General features: G+C 39.1%; 1 protein-coding gene across 1 annotated transcript in view; it reads right to left on the reverse strand.

Annotated features, from left to right (window-relative positions):
• LOC143277626 (uncharacterized) overlaps positions 1 to 16,741 on the reverse strand; it is a 32,515-nt gene extending 15,774 nt beyond the window's left edge. The window contains exon 1 of the mRNA XM_076582510.1: positions 16,599 to 16,741. Coding sequence (XP_076438625.1) covers positions 16,599 to 16,665 — 67 coding nt within the window. The 5' untranslated portion in view covers positions 16,666 to 16,741. The remainder of the gene's footprint in view (positions 1 to 16,598) is intronic.
• Positions 16,742 to 20,953: the final 4,212 nt, after the last annotated feature.

Below are 20,953 nucleotides of genomic sequence, written 5' to 3' on the forward strand. Positions count from 1 at the left end.
TCTTTTTTTTTGTTTTCTTTTTTTTTTTTTTTTTGCAATACCGAGAAGATTTGACATGATAGAGTAAAGAGATTTGATGGATGTGGCATCGGGAACTTGAAAAGAAAAGTTTATCTTTGCTAATGGGATCATATGATTATTTGACTTTTTTTCCGGAATATTTGGTTGTGGACTTTCAGTTCTGTTGATCTCCATCGTCGTTCCAGTTGGCAACGTTTGCGATTTTACAAGTCGAATGTCTTGTGTGTGCCATGGGGCGGAAGGTCTATCGGGGAGCACGCGGGTAGTGGGAGGGGGGGGGAGTAACAGATCTTTGGTTCTGGTAGGTTTTGAAATATTAAGTGAGAATATGACAGCAGAATGGTCAGAAGATAGTTTGTCAGTTACAGTCACTGATGCAGTCATGGCATCAGAGTCACGTGCGATGAGCCAGTCCAACGTTATGGCCAGATCTTTGTGTTGGTTCTGTATCGAGCTGAGAGAGAGAATGGTTGGACAGAGATAGACATAGGCGTTTGACATCAGTGGAAGTTTGTCGAAATGAAAATTGAAATCTTCAAGGATAAGTTTGCCAGAACGAAGGTCGTAGTAATCAAGTAGTGTTTGGAACTCATCGTGAAACAGAGAAGACATTAGGTTGTTTTTACAACTAGGAGGAGGACGATAGAGACAACAGAAGATGATTAAGTGACCGGGAACACTGAGAGTGACTTCTAGCATTTCAAAGGTATCACGTGGAAAAGGTTTCTGACTTAGTCTCATCTCTCTCCGAGGAAAACGATTTTTTAAAACATTTCTTTTCTTTTTTTTAATTCCATTTTGATAGGCTGACATTTTACAACAACAATAGCAACATCTTAACGACATTTAGAAAGAAAAAAAACAAAAAAACACACACAAAACAACAACAACAAACATGTATAAACAGACTGACAGACAGAAACAGCCAAGCAGCTGGATTATACATAGGTTGGTTACTATCATGGAGTATTATCATTCATTTCTTAAGATCTTACACAAGCTGTTAAGAAACACAAGCTGTCAAGTATCTTAAAGTATGCTCACAGTAAGTAAACATCAAACTCATTTCTTACCAATATCAACCTCCCCCCCCCCCCCGGAAAAAAGCAATAGAAGAAAAGAGAGTAAACAATATATATATATATATATATATATATATATATATATATATATATATGTATATACCTCTGTGTGTGTGTGTACTTTTAACTTATATTTTACTCATATACCGACATGGATGTTTACATTTATGCTGTTGAAAATAATATTAGTTTATGTGAAGGTCGTGTGTGTGTGTGTGTGTGTGTGTGTGTGTGTGTGTGTGTGTGTGTGTGTGTGTGTGTGTGTGTGTGTGTGTGTGTGTGCATGCGATTGTACATGTGTCTGACCATGTCGTGTTATAAAAAGAGTATACCTAACCCTATTTGAGGAAAGGAAGGAGTGTTAGAAATAGTATGTTGTTTGTGTGGTTTTCCATCGGTTATTTAAAATATGCACTAGATATTACACTACTGCATAAAACATGTTCTTTATATCTAAAAAGTATTTAGAGTCTGAATCTTTTATCTTACATTTGTCATTCTTACAGAGTATATCTATGCACACATGTGTATGTTAACATTAATAATTACCGCTTTTCTGCTGCCCATCTCTTTCCCCACTCCACTTCGCCTCCCCCACCCCACCTTCCTCCTCCCCATCTCCTTTAATATATTTCCCCATCTGCCCCAGTCTCCCCCCACCACGTCCCACCCCTTATCTCCTTTGCCTGTTATTAATAATATCATTCCTATATGGTGTGTATGTATATGTAGGTATATGTATGTTATGCATATGTATGTGTGTATGAATATGAACTGGATGCTTGTCCACCAGAGAATCAGTTCCACGAATTTAAAGGGGTTTTAATGACATGTTTAAGAACATTTTCTGAAAAAAAAACTCTAAGTGATTTTATTCTTTATTCTCCAAATAAGAACTCTAATTTGGAAGCTATGTCTAGAGATACTGTTGTTGATATATGTATATATATATATATATATATATATATATATATATATATATCTGTGTGTGTGTGTGTGTGTGTGTGTGTGTGTGTGTGTGTGTGTGTGTGTGTATTCTATACCTACTGTTGTACTCACTATTCACACATGACTGTGCGACTCGAAATGAATGTAACACCATGGTCAAGTTTGCCGACGATACTACTCTAGAAGAGCTGATTATGAACAGAGATGAGTCAAAATATAGTGAAGACGTACTGGAACTTGTCAGCTGGTATGATCAAAACCACTCAGAACTAAACGTATTAGAAACAAAAGTATTAATTTTAGATTTCAGGAAAACTGGACCTGACCCCTTACCACTTAAAACAAGCAAATAGAGATCATCAGCGAATTAAAATTTCTCGGACTGATCATTTCCAACGATTTGAAATGGGAGAAAAATATGGAAAAAAATTGTTAAACAAGAGAGGCAAGGCCTTCAAGACTCACTTGTGATACACTTAATATATATATATAATCGTTAAAATGTGTTCTGAATTTGTTATTAAAAAGCTTCGGGTTAAAAAAAAAGAAATCTTAACTAGACTCGAACCCCGCGTGTTCGGGTGAGAAGAATCTATCGTATCCATTACACTATCGTGGCTACTTAACTGACGTTCTAAAATTTAATATTTGAACATACTTTTTTAAAGGGCGATAAATCAATTGTTTTATTCGCAGTGAGAACGCTGTTTAAATCATATTATTCTGGTGTATCTTGGGCATTCAAAAAATATTTAAGGGCAATAAAAAATTCTTTTTAAGTCCGCGGTAAAGGAGACGTGGCTATCGCCGCAATCACACTGCAACATTTAGCCGTTTTCTCTGGATCTAGATAGATGTACAAGTTTAGTTACACCCGCTTGGAATGTAGTATGACACGGTCGATTCAATTTCTCTTTTATGTTCATTCTAGTTTTATAGTTTTAAAGTTGATATGAAAATTTAGCATTTTGTTAAACTAATAACATGTAGAGCCAAGTACAAGTACTTCGAACGTCGTATGAAGTGAAAAGGACTTCATTTTGAGAAAAGTCAAGAGTGGAAATTTTTGCGTTTCATCAAGGGTATTAACTCGCATGGTTTACAATATTTAACTGTGAATTCCGACTGATTCTGTGGATATTTTTTATGGCAGTTTGGGGCATAATTCAGTAAGTGATGAGGCGTTCACAAATCTTTCTCTGAATAAATATTTAACAGTCTCCTTCTCCAACTTTCCATCACATGTTATAGTGTATTGTCCATTGAATATAGGATTGAACAACTTGAAACAAAATGGCGTCGTTCGCGTTCGCGAAGAATATGAGCACGCGCTTTGAATGTGTATAAATATGTGTACGCAACTGATTTTTGCCCATGACCTTCTGGGCTCAGCCAATAGATCTATGAAGTCCACTCGTCATATTGATTTTAGAATTTTCCGAAAAAGACCATTTGGGCGAATGAACATAGTGAAAGCCCTGTACACTGAGAGTAAAACACACAATCTTTTTATGTATTAAGTATAATTCAAAATGTAATGTTTAAGATGAGAAAGATCAGTTTAAAGCAAAATAAGTCCCCTAGCATTAATTACAGAGTAATTTCCCTTTTTTACTTTCTGCACCACAACGTTTGCAAAATAAATAAAACTTCCATGATTAGCAAAAGAAGTTCCTGTTTGAACAAAAAAAATGATAATAATGACTGCTCTTTTTGTTGTGTCAGAATATCAGATCAAAATGCCAAGTTTAGAGAAAAAAAAGAGAGAAAAAAAAAAAAAAAAAAAAAAAAAAAATATATATATATATATATATATATATATATATATAACACAGTAAATGCAGTTTGCATATAATTTGGCTTCATTTATTATTTTTGTGCCCATCCCAGAGGTGCAATAAGATGACTGGAAAGAATTGAATTTTTCCTATTGTTATGCCTAATTTGGTGTCAACTGACAAAGTATTTGCAGAGAAAATGTCAATGTTAAAGTTTACCACGGACACACTCACACACACACACACACACACACAGAACCGAACTTTGTTTACGCAAGTGAGGATGTACTCTTTTGAATTTGAAAGAGAGCGTAGTCAACAGAGATTGAGAGTTCATTGTTCCAAATGTTTCCCCTGTGACATTTCTCCATGTCACTGCCTTCGACGGAACCTCGGTGTTCGACGCTGGAACAGTCTGCGTTTCTCTGCTGCCTTGTCCTTTGCCCAGTTTCCTCACGCCCACTCCCTGTCCTCCACATTCCCAACGTACCCTTTTCTATTGTCCACCTCACCCCAAGCTACCTTAACCCCAGAGTCTACAAGTGACTTCAATCTTCAGCTGTTGGGTAGAGTTCGCGTCAGGTGAACTCTGCTGGTGTCGATGTGCTGAACTGGTGCTGCAGTGACTTTATATACGAAGGATTGGAACTGAAGTAGTGAACTGTGCTGTAGTTTAGATGGGGGATGATTTTGTGAGCTCTGATTATGTCTTTGTTTCGTTTGATTGCAGTAAAGGACTGAGCTGAACTTTTCTGTATATCTATATATATCTATATATATATCTATATCTATATATATATATATATCTATATCTATATATATATATATAGAGAGAGAGAGAGAGAGAGAGAGTGAGAGAGAGAGAGAGAGAGAGAGAGAGAGAGAGCTAAAGTTTCACACCTCGATGTAAGAATCTGTCATATGAAACTGAACACGTGTTGTTATTCCATATCATGCAAAAACAGTTGAGTTCAGAAAATCCTTTCAATTGTTTATGGAACTGTTCGATACTCTGGTTCAATACAGAGCTGAAATTTGGGACATTTCTAATGATGTATAGAACGTATATGCATTTGATTTGAAAAACGAATGTGTCCTGAAGTAACCATTAAAACATCTGATTTATTCACACACACACACACACACACACACACACACACACATGTATATATATATATATATATATATATATATATATATATATATATATATATATATATACCTTTGTGTGTATGTGTTTGAGTAACCCTCCACAATGGAATTAATATATATACCTTTGTGTGTGTGTGAGTAACCCTCCACAATGGAATGAATATATATACCTGTGTGTGTGTGTAACCCTCTACAATGGAATGAATATATATACCTTTGTGTGTGTGTAACCCTCCACAATGGAATGAATATATATACCTTTGTGTGTGTGTAACCCTCCACAATGGAATGAATATATATACCTTTGTGTGTGTGTAACCCTCCACAATGGAATGAATATATATACCTTTGTGTGTGTGTAACCCTCCACAATGGAATGAATATATATACCTTTGTGTGTGTGTAACCCTCCACAATGGAATGAATATATATACCTTTGTGTGTGTGTAACCCTCCACGATGGAATGAATATATATACCTTTGTGTGTGTGTAACCCTCCACGATGGAATGAGATGCTTTGCACCTGACCAACCTTTCCGCTAGCAGCGATTTTAGGCGGATGGGGGTCAGGTTGTCGATTTTCAGAATTTCACTTCGTAGTGAACTTAATTCTTTCTTATTAACCATAATGATGTATTTGCTTGTAATTATGTTTCTTTTCGCCTTAATGTGTCTACAAGATCGGCAGGCTCCCATGACATATTCACTTGAAACAAAAACCGCCGAAAATATACCGTTTTCCATCCAAATTACGTATGGACACGTTTAGAAGAACTGTAGAAATTAATCGGCATTCCTTACGGTTTCATTAAGACGACTTTTGTGGGTTTTAAAACGCTTAGCCTTGCCTTATCACTCTGATTGTCTGTGACTTCACAAAATCGGTCAACTTGGACATACTTGTCCAAACCCTTTCCCTCATTCTCTGAGAATCGATATGTCAAATTACATTTCATTATGATGGGCACTTTCGTGGCTTTCAAACCATGTCATTCTTATTGTTTAATTAAATTTCAAAGTGCTAGCCAATTATCACTCTCAAATTAAGGATATAATATGTACACGTTCTCTATGGTAGAAACCCTCGTCTCTCATTGGCAGAGAGAGATCACCAGATGAAATAAACTATTCAGTGGCTGACTTCATTTTAACATGCCTGTGCTGAGCTAAAGCACGCGTCGACAAATGATCCGTAATTTCCTGTCAAGATCTGTTTACTAAGCAAACATTTTGCCATCAAAGGATGAAGGCGACATTCGTGAAATTCTATGAGTAGTTAACGGAACTGACGATTCCATAGTTTGACGGCCCTGGAAAAAATCTCATTGCAGACGAAGGTGGCAACGTTGGGGTCAGCTCTGTGTTCCCCCAGGTCTATGTTCACCAATGTTCCACCGTTTTTTCTTTTAGTCTGGTCTAAGTCCTCCAGGTCTGCATCCCCGTAGGTCTGTTTCCCATTTTCTCTTTTTTATATACGTTTTCTCGACCTTTTTTCCCCAAGTCTATGTTCCCTCAGGTCTATATTCCCCCAGGTCGATGTTCCTTCAGGTCTGTGTGCAACTTGAAAAACCTGACGGAATTCACAAAAGCATCATGCTCATCAATGTCTATGTTCACCCAGGAACCTGCACAACGAAAGTGGATTGGGCCTTTTAAGAGGAAATAGAGAACGAATTTGGAGACTCTGTCATTATCTGTGAGACCTTAATGCAAAATCGAAGTCATGGGACCAGCGGAACACCAACCCACAAGGACTCGCACTTGAAGGAATGATAGGGGAAATTCTTCTTTGCCCATTAACAACCACAACCCCAACTCGCCTTGGAACAAGACAAGGAGGTAGTGACAGTGTGATCGACATCGCTCTAACTTCTCCAAAATTCAGAGCAGGAATGAATGCAGAGACGCTTCCACACCAAGGCAGTGATCACCTCCCAGTAGTTTTCAGTCTAATGAAACTATCAGCTAAACCCTGCATGAAACCGCGTGATCCATTTCAGTATGAAACCCAAGAGACAACCACCATCGAAAAATTAAGACGCAGAAGAAACAAAGAACGGCACTGAACCGGAAGCAAACTATTCAGCCCCCATGGTGGAATACTGACACATAGAGCCTGGATAGAAAAACATGCGGCTGTCAAACTTTGGCAAAAAGAAAGAACAAAACCTTCTCTGGACAAAGAAACCTAAACAAAAATGAAAGAAAAAAACAAAACAGTTTGAAGTCATTGCTCAAAAGGCCAAAAATGACAAGTGGAAAGTTTTGCGAGGCACTCAGTTATGACACAACATTGACAGAGTTCTGGCAATTTTATCGTCGCATGGAAGGGAAAACGTGCACAACAACAACCCCAGACATGGTAGACACTGATGGAACCAAGCTTAAGACAAAAAATTTAAAACAAAAACAAAAAACAAGAGGGGCAAGGCCTTCAAGACTCACTTGTGATAAATTACTTCCCTTAGCATTAATTACAGAGTAATTTCCCTTCTTTACTATCTGCACCAAAACGTTTGCAAAATAAATAAAAATTCCATGCTTAGCAAAAGAAGTTCCTGTTTGAACAAAAAACGATAATAATGACTCCTCTAGTTGTTGTGTCAGAATATCAGATCAAAGTGCCAAGTTTAGAGAATACAAAAAATATAAATATAACAGTAAATGCAGTTTGCATATAATTAGGCTTCTTTGTTTATTTTTTTGTGCCCATCCCAGAGGTGCAATATTGTTTTAAACAAGATGACTGGAAAGAACTGAATTTTTCCTATTTTTATGCCAAATTTGGTGTCAACTGACAAAGTATTTGCAGAGAAAATGTCAATGTTAAAGTTTACCACGGACACACAGACACACGGACACACACACACACACACACACAGACAACCGAACACCGGGTTAAAACATAGACTCACTTTGTTTACACAAGTGAGTCAATAATAATAATAATTAATGAAGAAAAAGGATCCGCCCTGCTCAAACGCTTCATACAACAGTGATAAAAGAAACTTAGATAAAAAGAAAAAAAGAAATATGTTGAGGAGTTAAACCAAAACCTTATGCAGACTGGACCTGATGATGACTTGACAATAGATCATCTAAACGAAGCAATAGCTAAATGCAAGAAAAAATCGGCTCCTGGACCAGACAAAGTTCTCTACTCAGACATCAAGGAGCTATCGAAGAAGATAGAAGCAAACTTTTCAATCTGTATCAAAACAGTTTCCACAATGGACATGTGCCGGAGGACTGGACACACAGCTTCTTAAAACCCATACCAAAACCAGGAAAGGACCATCGTCAGGTAAGTGGCTACCGAATCCTAACCATGCAAAACATTGCTGGAAAGCTCATGGAACGTATAATAGCCAAGAAACGTGCAAGCGATCTTGAACAGAGGCACATTCTCCCTTCAAATCAAGGTGGATATAAAACAGGTAAATCTTCATGGGTGGGGAAATGCGGCTGATTCCTAGGAGGAAGATTGAAGATTCCTACAATAAAGTCCAGTTTGCGCACCTCATGGAGCTGCTACTAAGGTATGGAATAAGTTTGACACTGACAAGATGGATAGCAGCAGCGCTTCAGGAAAGAACCATCGTCCTACACCTCGGAGATTGGATGTCTGCACCTTCTAAACTATCCATGGGACTGCCACAAGGGCCTCCGCCCTCTCCTGTCCTCTACAACGTCTACAAGAAGGGCCTTGCAGACTTAAAATAGGAATAGCTCGGGTGTTTACTCTTTCGGATGATGGCATGGTCTTCAAAATTTCGAAAGATGCTCAAGAAAGAACTAAAGCCATCCAGAAACAACTGAACAATATAATATCGCTCAATGGTGCAAGGACACAGGATCTTCCATCAATCCAGCGAAAGCCCAAACGTTGCTGTGCACCCTCAACAACAGAACCACGAGCAAATCACTACCACCTGTGCCATTCGACGGAATTCACATCGAGGAAACCGAATGCTTATGCTACCTAGGAATACAGTTCGACATGATGCTGACCTTCAGAAAACATACGGAAAACACTGTTCTCAAATGCAAAAAGGGTCTTTCAGTCTTAAAAGCAATGGCAACAAAAGGTATTGAACATCGCCACCTTTTCCTGCTATATCAATCACTCGTCCTCAGTGTGATCGACTACGGACTTTGGCTTGCAACACCGTCTCGAAGCAGCCTCCTAAAATTAGAAAGTGTTCAAAATGAAGCTATGAGGCTGATCCTTGGAACAACAAAAGACACGCCTATGGAAACCATGCAATACCTGCTTGACCTTCCTTCAGTGCAGGCCAGAAACAAGTTAGAACAGGTTAAGACCTACTTAAGAGCATTAGAAAACCCTCAAAACCCACTGCATGACGCAATCAAGAAACCAAAAGGCAGCCGTCTAGGACGAGGAAGATCATGGATGGGGCAAGCAGAAGACACAATCCAGCTAGTATGCCAACTACAAGACCTGAAAGAAACAAAAGAATGAGAGGAAAACCCCGAAAACCTCAAGCATCTATTCAACACAGCCATTTCACCCACTCCAGGAAGTCATTGTCGGGATTGGCAGAAGGCAAAACTGATGCGGAAGTGAAGCTACTCATAGAAGAAAACAGTAAAGAAGAGGACATCAGCATATATACAGATGGCTCAGACACCAAAAGCCAATCCGGTTGGGGATTCACTGCGAAACAAAATGGAAAAACAATTAGGGAAGAGAATGCTGCCTACAAAGTCGCAACCTCCAGCCTAACGATGGCAGTTGAGACTGTGACACATGCTCTCCAGTGGCTATCATCTATCCATATGCCTGGAAACCAACATGCCATGATTCTAACGGACTCAATGAACCACTGAAAGTGGAATGGGAAGCCCAGCATGGCATGAGGCAATGCTCAACTTTCAGATTCAAAAACTTACATGGTCATACTTCTTGGGACATGCGGGTGTTGAGGGAAATGAGCGGGCTGACAGACTTGCTTGTAACGCAACAACAACGAGCGGCCTACATCTAGGAAAATCGGAAATCCTCAGAAAAGTCAAAAAATACCAAAAAGAACAGGTACAACGCCATCACACCATCGATCCCCTCAAAGGAAAAAGGTAGAGAGAGGGAACGGCCGTAAGTCTAGCATGAAAGGTAGAGCACGATGCTTTGCAAATCAAACGAATATCGGCATCATTTCCAAACCAACATTGCGCAAATTTCTTCAATGGAACAGAGTCTCTGTGGGCTTTTCCAAATACAATAGACTGAGCAACACACTAGACGCCACGTTCCTGGCATAAGAGATCTTTTCCCACCCCTCTTGCGGCCAATCAGTGGCAGCCTCTGTGCGTGTGTCTGTGTGTTTGTGTGTGTGCGTGAGTGTGTAAGTGTACACATGTGTCAGGAAAGCTCTGTGCATGTGCGTGTATGTATGTGGGGAGGGGAGGTGGGGGGCGGGGGGTGATGAGGTATGTGTGTATGCGTGTGTGCATGTCTGTACTGTGGGAGCAACGGAATGTTGGAACGTGCGGGTGTGTGTGTGTGTGTGTGTGTGTGTGCGTGTGGACATGTGGGAGGTAGGGGATATGGGCGTGTGTGTGTGTGTGCTTGTGCAAGTAAGTGTGTGCGCGTGCGTATGTGTGTGTGCCGTGGAAGCTGTGATACGTAGCCTAGAAATGAGTGTGTGGAGGAGGGCGGGGGGTGCAGGGTAATTTGTGTGTGTGTGTGTGTGTGTGTGTGTGTCGGGGCTCGTGTACGTTTATGCGCATTTGTTTGTGCTTTCATATTTGTGAAACCGCATGTTTGTTGCATATCTGTTGTGCATGTGTGTGTGTGTGTGTGTGTGTGTGTGTGTGTGTGTGTGTGTGTGTGTGTGTGTCTGCATGTTTCACATTTATTTGCTTATTTATCATCATTACTTTTTATTTCATCTTCATTTATTATTATTATTGTTATTATTATTATTATTATTATTATTATTATTATCTTTTTCTTCTTTTTTTCTCAAGGCCTGACTAAGCGCGTTGGGTTATGCTGCTGGTCAGGCATCTGCTTGGCAGATGCTGTGTAGCGTATATGGATTTGTCCGAACGCAGTGACGCCTCCTTGAGCTACTGATACTGATACTATACTACCCCAGGACTATGTTCTCCAGGGCAATATTCCCCCAGGTCTATTTCCTGCCAAGTCTAGGATAACTGCTGACCACTATTGACCATAACCCAGTGTGCTCAGGTTGCGTTATGTTGTTACGTCTGTACGTTAGTATGTCTTAGTTGATCTTTGACCACTGCCTGACCACTACTGACCACTATCAGTTTGGCTTACATCACTTTATAACAGTTTTCCAATATTGGGGCGTGTTGGTAGGATTTTACCATCAGCTGACCATTGATGACTACTGACCGTTACCATCACTTGCAACTGCTGATCGCTTCTGATCACTGTGTAAATTCTTCAGTTTGCGTTGGTTTGTCACAATCGAGCAATATCATGACGTACGATTTGGACAGAGTTATCTGACCGATAACACGCTCAACATGGATGTATCGGATGACAGCGGAAGGAAACAAATGCAGCTTATTTGCCCTTACGTTTTCAGGAGTATCGATGCATACGCTATATGACTTAATCTATGGTGAAACATATAGGTATCCAATACCCCACCCCCACCCCTCCCCTCCCCAAAAGGGCAAAATAATATACCTGTTACATGACCTAGATGCTGGAGGCAAACTGTGCGACTAAATTAAAGGTAAACTTACACGAATTACAGTTGGGGTATGCATGGATCTATCAAGGCTTTGCCAACATAGCCGCATTTCTACAGAATTTTCGAAATAGATATTGATTGTTGATGGCAAGAATTGAATGCTTACATTCAAGTCAGTGACAGATTTGATTTTTACCGACAGTTTATTTCATCACAATGTATTATAACGTATGTGTCAGTAAAACTTGATAAATATTTAAACTTCGTATTGAGAAGATTTAGATTTGGCTTGTCTAATATTACTGTTCATCATTTTCGTTATAGATCACATAATGAAAGTGATCTTTTTTTAAGTCCATTGTGTGAAGATGCACGTGAAACTGAAGCACATTGTGTGTTTTGTTGTTCCTTCCTTGATGATTTCAGAGAACAATTAAGAAGTTTTATAGACACCCTTTTGTGTTCAAACTTATATCGCGCATGATCTTTGTGAAAGAAAATGACCACTCTTCCTTAAAACCCCTCCCTCCCCTTCCCCCTCTCCTCCTCCTACTCTTCATGCATCCAAGGTGAGCTGACATGGATTGTGTTGGAGAAGAAGGAAGATGAGCGAAAAGCAGAGCTAGATTCAGATGCACGGATATGATGAGGAAGGTTATTCCAGATATGAATAGCAGCAAAGAAGAAATAATTTTCACCATAGGTTCTTGTATTGACAAGAGGAGGTTTCAAAAGGTAATAGTCAGAGGAAGAGAGGATATTTTTTGCGGGATTGTAAACACTGATAAGGTCAGAAAGACATGTAGGAGTAGAAAGCAGAATAGCAGAGACACACAACTTTGTATTTAATTCTCGCTTCAGTAGGGAGCCAATGTAGAGTGCGGAGGTGAGGAGAAATGTGATCAGTACGTGGGACTCTGAGAGTCAGACGGGCAGCATTGTTTTGAAGTTTTTGAATTCGCTGAAGACTATTATGTGGACAGCATATGAGAAGAGAATCACAGTAGTCGATTCGTGACAGCACAAAAGCAGAGATAAGAGTTTCAGTAGTTTCAACAGAGAGGACTGACGGATGGATATATACATATATTTACATTCTCTCTCTCTCTCTCTCTCTCTCTCTCTCTCTCTCTCTCTCTCTCTCTCTCTCTCTCCGTTTTTTTTTTAATTAAAAAAAAAATTATTATTATTTTTTTTTTACAAAATACGTGCTGTTTGTTATAAATATGATGCTTGTTATAATGTTGTTTCTTTTCTCGTCTTTCAATGAATTTGTTAACATTTACTAATTTCTTGTGGTCTTTTTCATTCCCTTTCTTTGGACATTTTTCCCATTCGAGGGCTCGAAAAAGCAATTGTTTGCTTACTCTAATGCGTTCAGAAATAAAATTCCTTCATTCCTTCATTTATTCCTTCCTTCTTTCCTTCATTAACTCTCCCTCTCTCTCTCTTTCTCACTCACTCACTCACTCAATATCTCTCTCTCATTACTATATTCATATACATTACTGACATGAATGCAGGTATCATGATTATGTACCTGCAAATGTTTACTGTGTAGTTGAGTGTATTTAAATGTCATGTGTGTATTTCTATAGCCTTTTGTTCTCTTGTGAACATTTTGATTTCATTTCTCTTTGCCCTGAGGGCTGGATGTAAAAAAAACCTATGCATGCTTATTCCACTTCCCTCATTAAAAAAGATTCGTTCGTTCGTTCTCTCTCTCCCTCTGCCTCTCTCTCTCTCTCTCTCTCTCAAACAGTATAGTTCGATTCAGACGCAGCAACATCCCCGTGCCCAATGCGTGGCGAAAGCCCAGAAGATGGAAATCATTTCATATTTAACTGCAAAAGATACGAGGAACTGCGAAAAAACCAAACACTGTACCCTTTTCAATGCAGCTCAAGCGCAGAGAGAAGATTTGTTCGGCAAACAGATGACAAAAAATGAAGTTATGATGCTCTCACTTGCAAAACATGTATCAGAGGCAGTAAATATACGTAAAACGTCCACTATCGGTCCAAACACTCTTTAATCAATTAAAATCTTAGTTATGGGTTCTATGATGAAAGAAGGGTTACATTTGGATGGTCAATTTCGACAATCGATTTTTATAATGTGTTCGTATTGATATGATGTGTTTTGATGTTACACTTACAGGCTTAAAGGATTAATAATAATAATAATAGTTCATAACTTTTCAATGGCGCGATATCCAGTACTAATGCTGCTCAAAGCGCCTTACATGATCGAGCTAGATATAAACATAACATGCAAACATTACAATAGCTCAATCCAATGCGTTCACAGAACGAATCAAAAAGCATAATCCGCCAAACAATAAAAATATCAAGTAAATAATGCTTATAATAAAATGAAATACATTCATAAAACACACATTTCATAAACACACACACACACACACACACACACACACACACACACTCGCACGCACGCACACACACACACACACACACACACACACACACACACACACACACATGCACGCACGCGCGCGCCCAGACACATTAATTATATGCACTAAACAAGATTGCATAAGTATTAAAGTATCTCTAGCATAAAGCTCCATGTGGCGAACAGACTTTGGACTATCCATTGTGCTGAGTACAGACATGTTTGCGGAAATGGTGCGTTTTCAGTTCTGACTTAAAAGACTGGAGATCAGGAGCATTTCTGAGGGACGATGGCAAAGAATTCCAAACTTGGGGTACTTGAACCCAAAAAGACCTTTACCCAGCACATTTTAAGTTAGTTTTTGCGACTTTTTATTTTATTTTATTGAAACGAGGTCGGTCTCCTAAAGCTAAGAGCTCGGTTTTCTCTTCGTTGTTTTAGCTTATTTCTGTCACATCCACACCTTTACATCAGCCACACAGGTTTCCGTCTCATTAATGGCTGTTTTGAATTTAGATAGTGGAGCGGCGTTTTGTAACTCAGTGTCATCAGCATACTTATGGCAGTTAAATCAATGCACTTTGATGATGTCAGACAAAGGCTGAGCATATAAAGTGAATAAAATAGGTCCCAGAACTGATCCCTGAGGGACACCAAATACAAGAGGGATAACCTTAGAAGTAGTTTGCTATACTTTAACGCAGAGCTGACGGTTAGAGAGATATGATGAAAACCATTTTAAAGCAACAGATGGATTGCCAAAGGTAGTGCAAAAACAGTTGTTGAGAATTTGGTGGTTAATTGTATCAAATGCTGTTGACATTTCTGGGAATGCCACTAAGGATGCAAGGTTTTCTTTCTTTCTTTCTTTTTTTTCTTTCTTTTTTTTTCCTGTATTTGAGAGAAGACTGTCTGTAACAGAAAGAAGAGCTGTTTCTGTGTTGTGGGTGTAAGATGTTCCTGTAACTGCTGTAACACAATTCTCAATAATTTTAGACTTGAATGACATATTTGACACGGGTCTACAGTTGATTCGAGTCCAGATTGTGCTTTTTCAAAAGCGGGGTGACAATAGCCAATTTGAGAGATTCATCAACAATACTGGTGATCAAGGGGAGAAGATCATCGAGACATATCTTTAAAAGGTTAAATTGTAATGGATCCAAATCACGGTTATTTGGAGAGTAAAGAATGAAAAATAATCTCTTACAGTCTTTTCAGCAACTGTTCTAAAACATGTTATTAAAACCCCTTTAAAATCATCATATGTTTTATATGTACTTTGCTGTGTGTTCGTATTGAGATGATGTGTGTTGATGTCACATGCTTAATTGTTATATGGATTATATGCACTTTGTTTCCTGTGTACTGTCCAAACCTTGGAGACGAACGATTAGGAAAAAAAAAAGGCACAGTGCCCCCCTGCCACATGGACTTTTTTTATTAAGCTAATGACAAAGAACCAAAGTGTTGCTCACCCCTTAGTGGTTTAATTTGCTTAAATTATGTTTTTCCTTTCTGTTTTATTTTCTGTTTTGCACTATTTTCTTTTGATTTGTACCTACTTGTCACTAGAGCTTTACAGCTAATGACTTTAAACATTTCATTGTTCTGTTCCTCTCTCTCTCTCTCTCTCTCTCTCTCTGTGTGTGTGTGTGTGTGTGTGTGTGTGTGTGTGTGTATGCGTGTGACCAGTCCCCAACGCCCGCCCCCCCCCCTCACACACACACACACACACACACACACACACACATTTACACACTCATTTTTTTCTTTAACCCTTTCCCACTCGCCAGGTGAAATTCCTTACCCATTCTCCACGTCCATTGTAATAGCTTGTGTGTGTCTGTGTCTGTGTCTGTGTGTTGAAAAGAATGAATGCGCACGTGTCTAAATCACATTGTAGTGAATGGACGATATACCAATGAAAATAACACACACACACACACACACACACACACACACACACACACACACACACACACAATCACGCGCACAAACACGCATATACATACCCCCTCACACGCGCGCGTGCGCACACACACACATACACACACACACACACACACACACACACACACACACGCTCACTCACTCACTCACACACACACACACACACACACACACACACACACACACACACACACATACATACATACACATGCACGCACAGAGAGAGAGAGAGAGAGAGAGAGAGAGAGAGAGAGAGAGAGGCAAATTAAACAACAACAGCAGCAACAACAACAGCTAAAACAACAACAACAACAATATTAGGGAAAAAAAACACAAAAAACAACAACAAACAAACAAACAAACAAACCACGATGCATTTCTTCATGAAGGAAAGGACACGCACGTCTATTACCCCTGCGTCCCCCCCCCCTCCCCCCATACAAATTAAACAAACAAATTTCAATTCTTCATCAGAAGAACAAGAACAAGAAGAAGAAAAACAAGATTACAAAAGAAAAAAAGGGGGTGGGAAAGAATTATTTTCTATGGTTACCTGGACAAATGACCACGTAAACAGCGCACACAAATATCCATGTTCGGAAAATCATATCCGAGTTCATTGTGTCCCCTTGATGTCAGTGTTTCCGATGTCTGTAGACGAAAGACAAATGATGGCTGCCAGTTGTTGAACGTTGGTCGGTGATTTCCGTTTGGCTACTTGTGCGGGGCACACCCTGAGAAGAAAGCAGCAACAGGCAGTGTTTGTTGGTGGGGAAAATCACCGTCCTGAACGAATAACTTACTGGTTGTTTATTCAACATATGCCTGCATTTGTCTGGGGGAGTGGGGGTGGGAGAAGGGGAGGGGGTGTATGGTTCTCAGTGATGTAAACAGTATCAGATTTGAAGACTGACTGCCTGTTGTGAAAATATTTGAGAATCTGATTTCGTTTTTTAAGTGCCTGAAATACTGTCCCCAGTGCAAGGCACAAGATGCCACATTTCTTTTGTCACACAATTGTTGTGTCTATCTATAGTTTTGAAGTGAAAGTTAGCCCACGTTAATCATTCTCGTTCCATTGGGCTCAGTGTAATATTTGGACATGCGCACAAATGAGGGGCGTTAAAAAGACATCCATGAACAAAGCAAAGCTGCTATTCTGTATATCAGTTTTCGAAAGATTTTTTATTGCATTTACACATACGCTATGTTATTCGTTTTTAGTGGTGGAAGACAGTTTGATTATATGTGTGTTAACGTAACAGTTAAGGGAATTTAGCACATTGTCTGCTTTCCTGTCTCTAGTTTCTAGGGTTGGATTTCCGGGGTTTGATGTGATCACGGATTCCGTTGCTGTTCTTATCCGCCTTCTGACTGTCTGGATGGGGTTCACACCCATTTTGTTGGAGACCACGTTCACCGCATCGTTGTCATTCCAGATGACCACAACGAGACCATTGTTTGTGTAATTTGACATGTGTCTTTTGATATTTTCTGTTTCTAGTTTTAGTGATTCCATAAGGAATCGTACGCACAACTGGATCGAACTGTTCCAGCATAGGCAGCTCCTTTTGTCCGAATAGAAGATTGTTGCGCTGAAGCACCATCAGAAAATAGTTATCTCTTCATATTTTGAATGTGTCTGCCTTCATCCACAGATGGCAGGTAAATGACAATGTCAGTTTGTTTTCTTACAGAGATGTTTGCACACATGTCAATGACAGCCAGATCAAAGGAACGTGTTGGAAGGTATATCCTGTGGATTCCCTGAAAAATGTGCACGATGTTCTAGTCCTGGAGAATGGCTCACGTTGTTTTAACATGCAAAGAATGGTCAGATATGAGAACACACACTATCGTTTGAGGTTTGCTGGAAGGTTTTAGACGACGTGTGGCCGTGGTGGTATTGTGTAGCTGAGGTGGAAGCTAACACACGTGTCCAGGGACCACCTCTATGGCGACCTTCTTTTCAAACAATGGCTTCGGTAAAGCGTTCTGCTTCCCTTCACTCGACATAAGTCATTCCATCATTAAAGTTAAGAAGGAACAAGGACCCGTCAAAGGTTAGGAAATGAGACCACTGGAATTTGTTCTATTGGTGGTGTAGCCGACACTAGTCACACCTCCAGACACTGGGATGGTGTGACTAGTGAAGATGGAAACCACACATTCGATATAAGACTGTTGAAGCACGAACGTTTACATTTGCAGCCGTCATCAAGAGTCATTTGGAAATATTCACTTTACTGGTGCTATGAAGGCATCCAGAGCAAGGGCGAAATCATATGCTGCCCGTTGCTGCAGTATATGGGTGATACACACTGATTCTGGGCCGTCGTGCAACTCTTCGAAAAGTAATATGGTCAACCAGCCACACCAGAAGCAATGTGATAAGCTTTGAGTCTGGATCTTGGAGGCAAAGAAGTTTCAGCCCCAATTCATGTTTTAACAAGAAAGGCAAGGCCTTCAAGACTCACTTGTGATGCACACTAAAAGAAAAAAAACTTATAAAAATTAAAAAATAGTTTTTTGAAAAGTGTTCTCTATTCGTTAGTATAATTATGCACAGCTTAACGAAAAAAAAAAGTTTCCTTCAGTGCAGATTTGAAACACAGATGCTTGGGTCGAAAACAAGTGGTTTTACCCACTGCACTAACGCTGGTTCAATGTCCACGTTCAAAAATTATTATTTGAGCATGTTCTTTTGGCGGAATAAATCGACAGTGACGATCAGAGTCATAACGCGTTTTAAATCATGTTATTTTGGTATATCTCGGGCATTAAAAAAAAATATTTCGTCCGAGGTAAAGGAGACGTTCCCATCGCCACAAAAACACTGCAATATATGTCAGTTTTTTTGTTTTTTGTTGTTGTTTTTTTATAGATCTGCAGAGATCCGTGTTCCACAAGTTTTGTCTTTCCACTCACTGAGAAACTAAGCCTGACACCGTCCATTCAATTGCTTTTTTCTGTTAATTCTAATTAACTAAGTATCCACTTTAAAACTTCCATATGCAGTAAACACGTCGATTGTTTTAATTCAGCGGTAAAGGAGACGTTGCCATCGCGTCAGGCTTTGCAACATGTTTAGTCAAGATCTGCACTTACCAGTGCTGTGTAGACGAGGCAGTGAAACGGTCGATTTAAATGTTCTTTTCTGTTCGTTCTAGTTAATTCAGTGTCCACTTTAGAATATTTATATTCAGTAAACGCGTCAATAATGTAGTTTGTGTCACTGTGTGTTTTCTGTCCAGAATGTATATTTGTTTGCTTTCAGTTGCGAACATGAAAAACGAGGAATGTCTTCTCATCAAACAGAACCTACCTTCCAGCAAGTGGGTGATAAGTGTTTGTTATTTTTTTAATTTTCGAATTTCGGAACGAACCTTAACGAAATAAAACTGTTAATGATACGGAAGTACTGCTTAGTTCGCGAGACTTAAACCTATTATTGGTATGACTGTGAAGATTTTTTTCATACTATGTTTAAGCCAAATTTGGTATTGGCAGACAAAGTATTTGCAGAGAAAATGGCAATGTTAAAGTTTACCACACACACACACACAACCGAACACCAGATTAAAACATAGACTCACTTTGTTTAAACAAGTGAGTCAAAAACAGAGTCCAGCTGAACCATGAGTGAACTGTTGTCATATAAAACACATCTTTCACGAGCATCATGCACTTGTTTAAACAAGTGGTCTTGATTGTCAGCAGTTATTGGGGTCAAGAGTCAAAAAACACTTTTTCATCTCGCTGCTGCACTGATAAGATCTAGACTGACGTATGGAAAGGAGGTATTTTTCTCTGCTCTGTATGCTTGCCTTAAAAAAAATTGCGATGCCTAGATAGCAAAGATATGAAGTTAGCTCTGGGTGTTCCGTTTCATACGAACACATTACAGTCGTATAGAGCTGCAGGAATACTACCTCATAATGAATTAAGAAACCTAGCATAGGCAAAATATGCAATTAGAGCAAATGCTACAGAAAGTTCTGTCAAAACTGAGATGAATATATGGTCTGACAAACTTGTTTCGAAACGAGCGAAGCAGAACAGAAATCTAGAAATTATTTCTACATACGTGTCTGATACAATCAAATGAGATCCACAAAATGTTGCTCAGATTATGAGCACTTCACCAGTTCCATTATGGAAATTAGCTGGAGCAGCTTTTGACGTTCAATATTTTGACATTAAAAAGGAAGGAAATCCCAGTGTTCTAGCTTCTCAGGTCAAATCACACTTGTCTGAAACATACCCCCACCACTTAAAAATATATACAGACGGTTCTGTTCTAGAAAGTTAATTTGCTGGTTCTGGATATACAATTCCTGCTTTGAAAATTGTAAAAGTCATATTGGAAAGGGCTTCTCATTTTTTACAGCTGAAATAATTGCCGTTTTTACGACATTAACATATCTAAATGATCTGCCCCTAAACTTGATTAACGTTTTATTTTGTGTCGATTCAAAATCAGTTCTGCAGTCTGTCAAATCATGTGTTAGAAACATTAATTATAACATCATTTTTAAATAAGATTTTTGATTCACTGTATTCAACTGAGAGGAACTAATATTGAAATGTGTTGGATTCCCTCACACTGTGGGCTTATTTCTAATGAACGTGTAGATCAGCTTGCAAAACTAGCAGCTAAAACGCTTTAAATGCAATTGAACTTACTCATCGTTTATCATCGTCTGAAATGTGTAATATTGTTGAAAGAAATTTGCTAAATTTCATTCTGTCTTTTCTGCCTTATCAAATGCTAAAAGAACTGACAGGATTGTTAAGAGCATGGTATTTAGGTTATAACTAAAATGCCCCACAGACAAAATATTGCGAACATATTGAATGCATTTGCAAGGGACGTTTAACGGTTTAGAAATGAAATATGTTTTGCCT

This window comes from Babylonia areolata, chromosome 34 (genome assembly GCF_041734735.1).
Source record: "Babylonia areolata isolate BAREFJ2019XMU chromosome 34, ASM4173473v1, whole genome shotgun sequence".
NCBI lineage: Eukaryota > Metazoa > Mollusca > Gastropoda > Neogastropoda > Buccinidae > Babylonia > Babylonia areolata.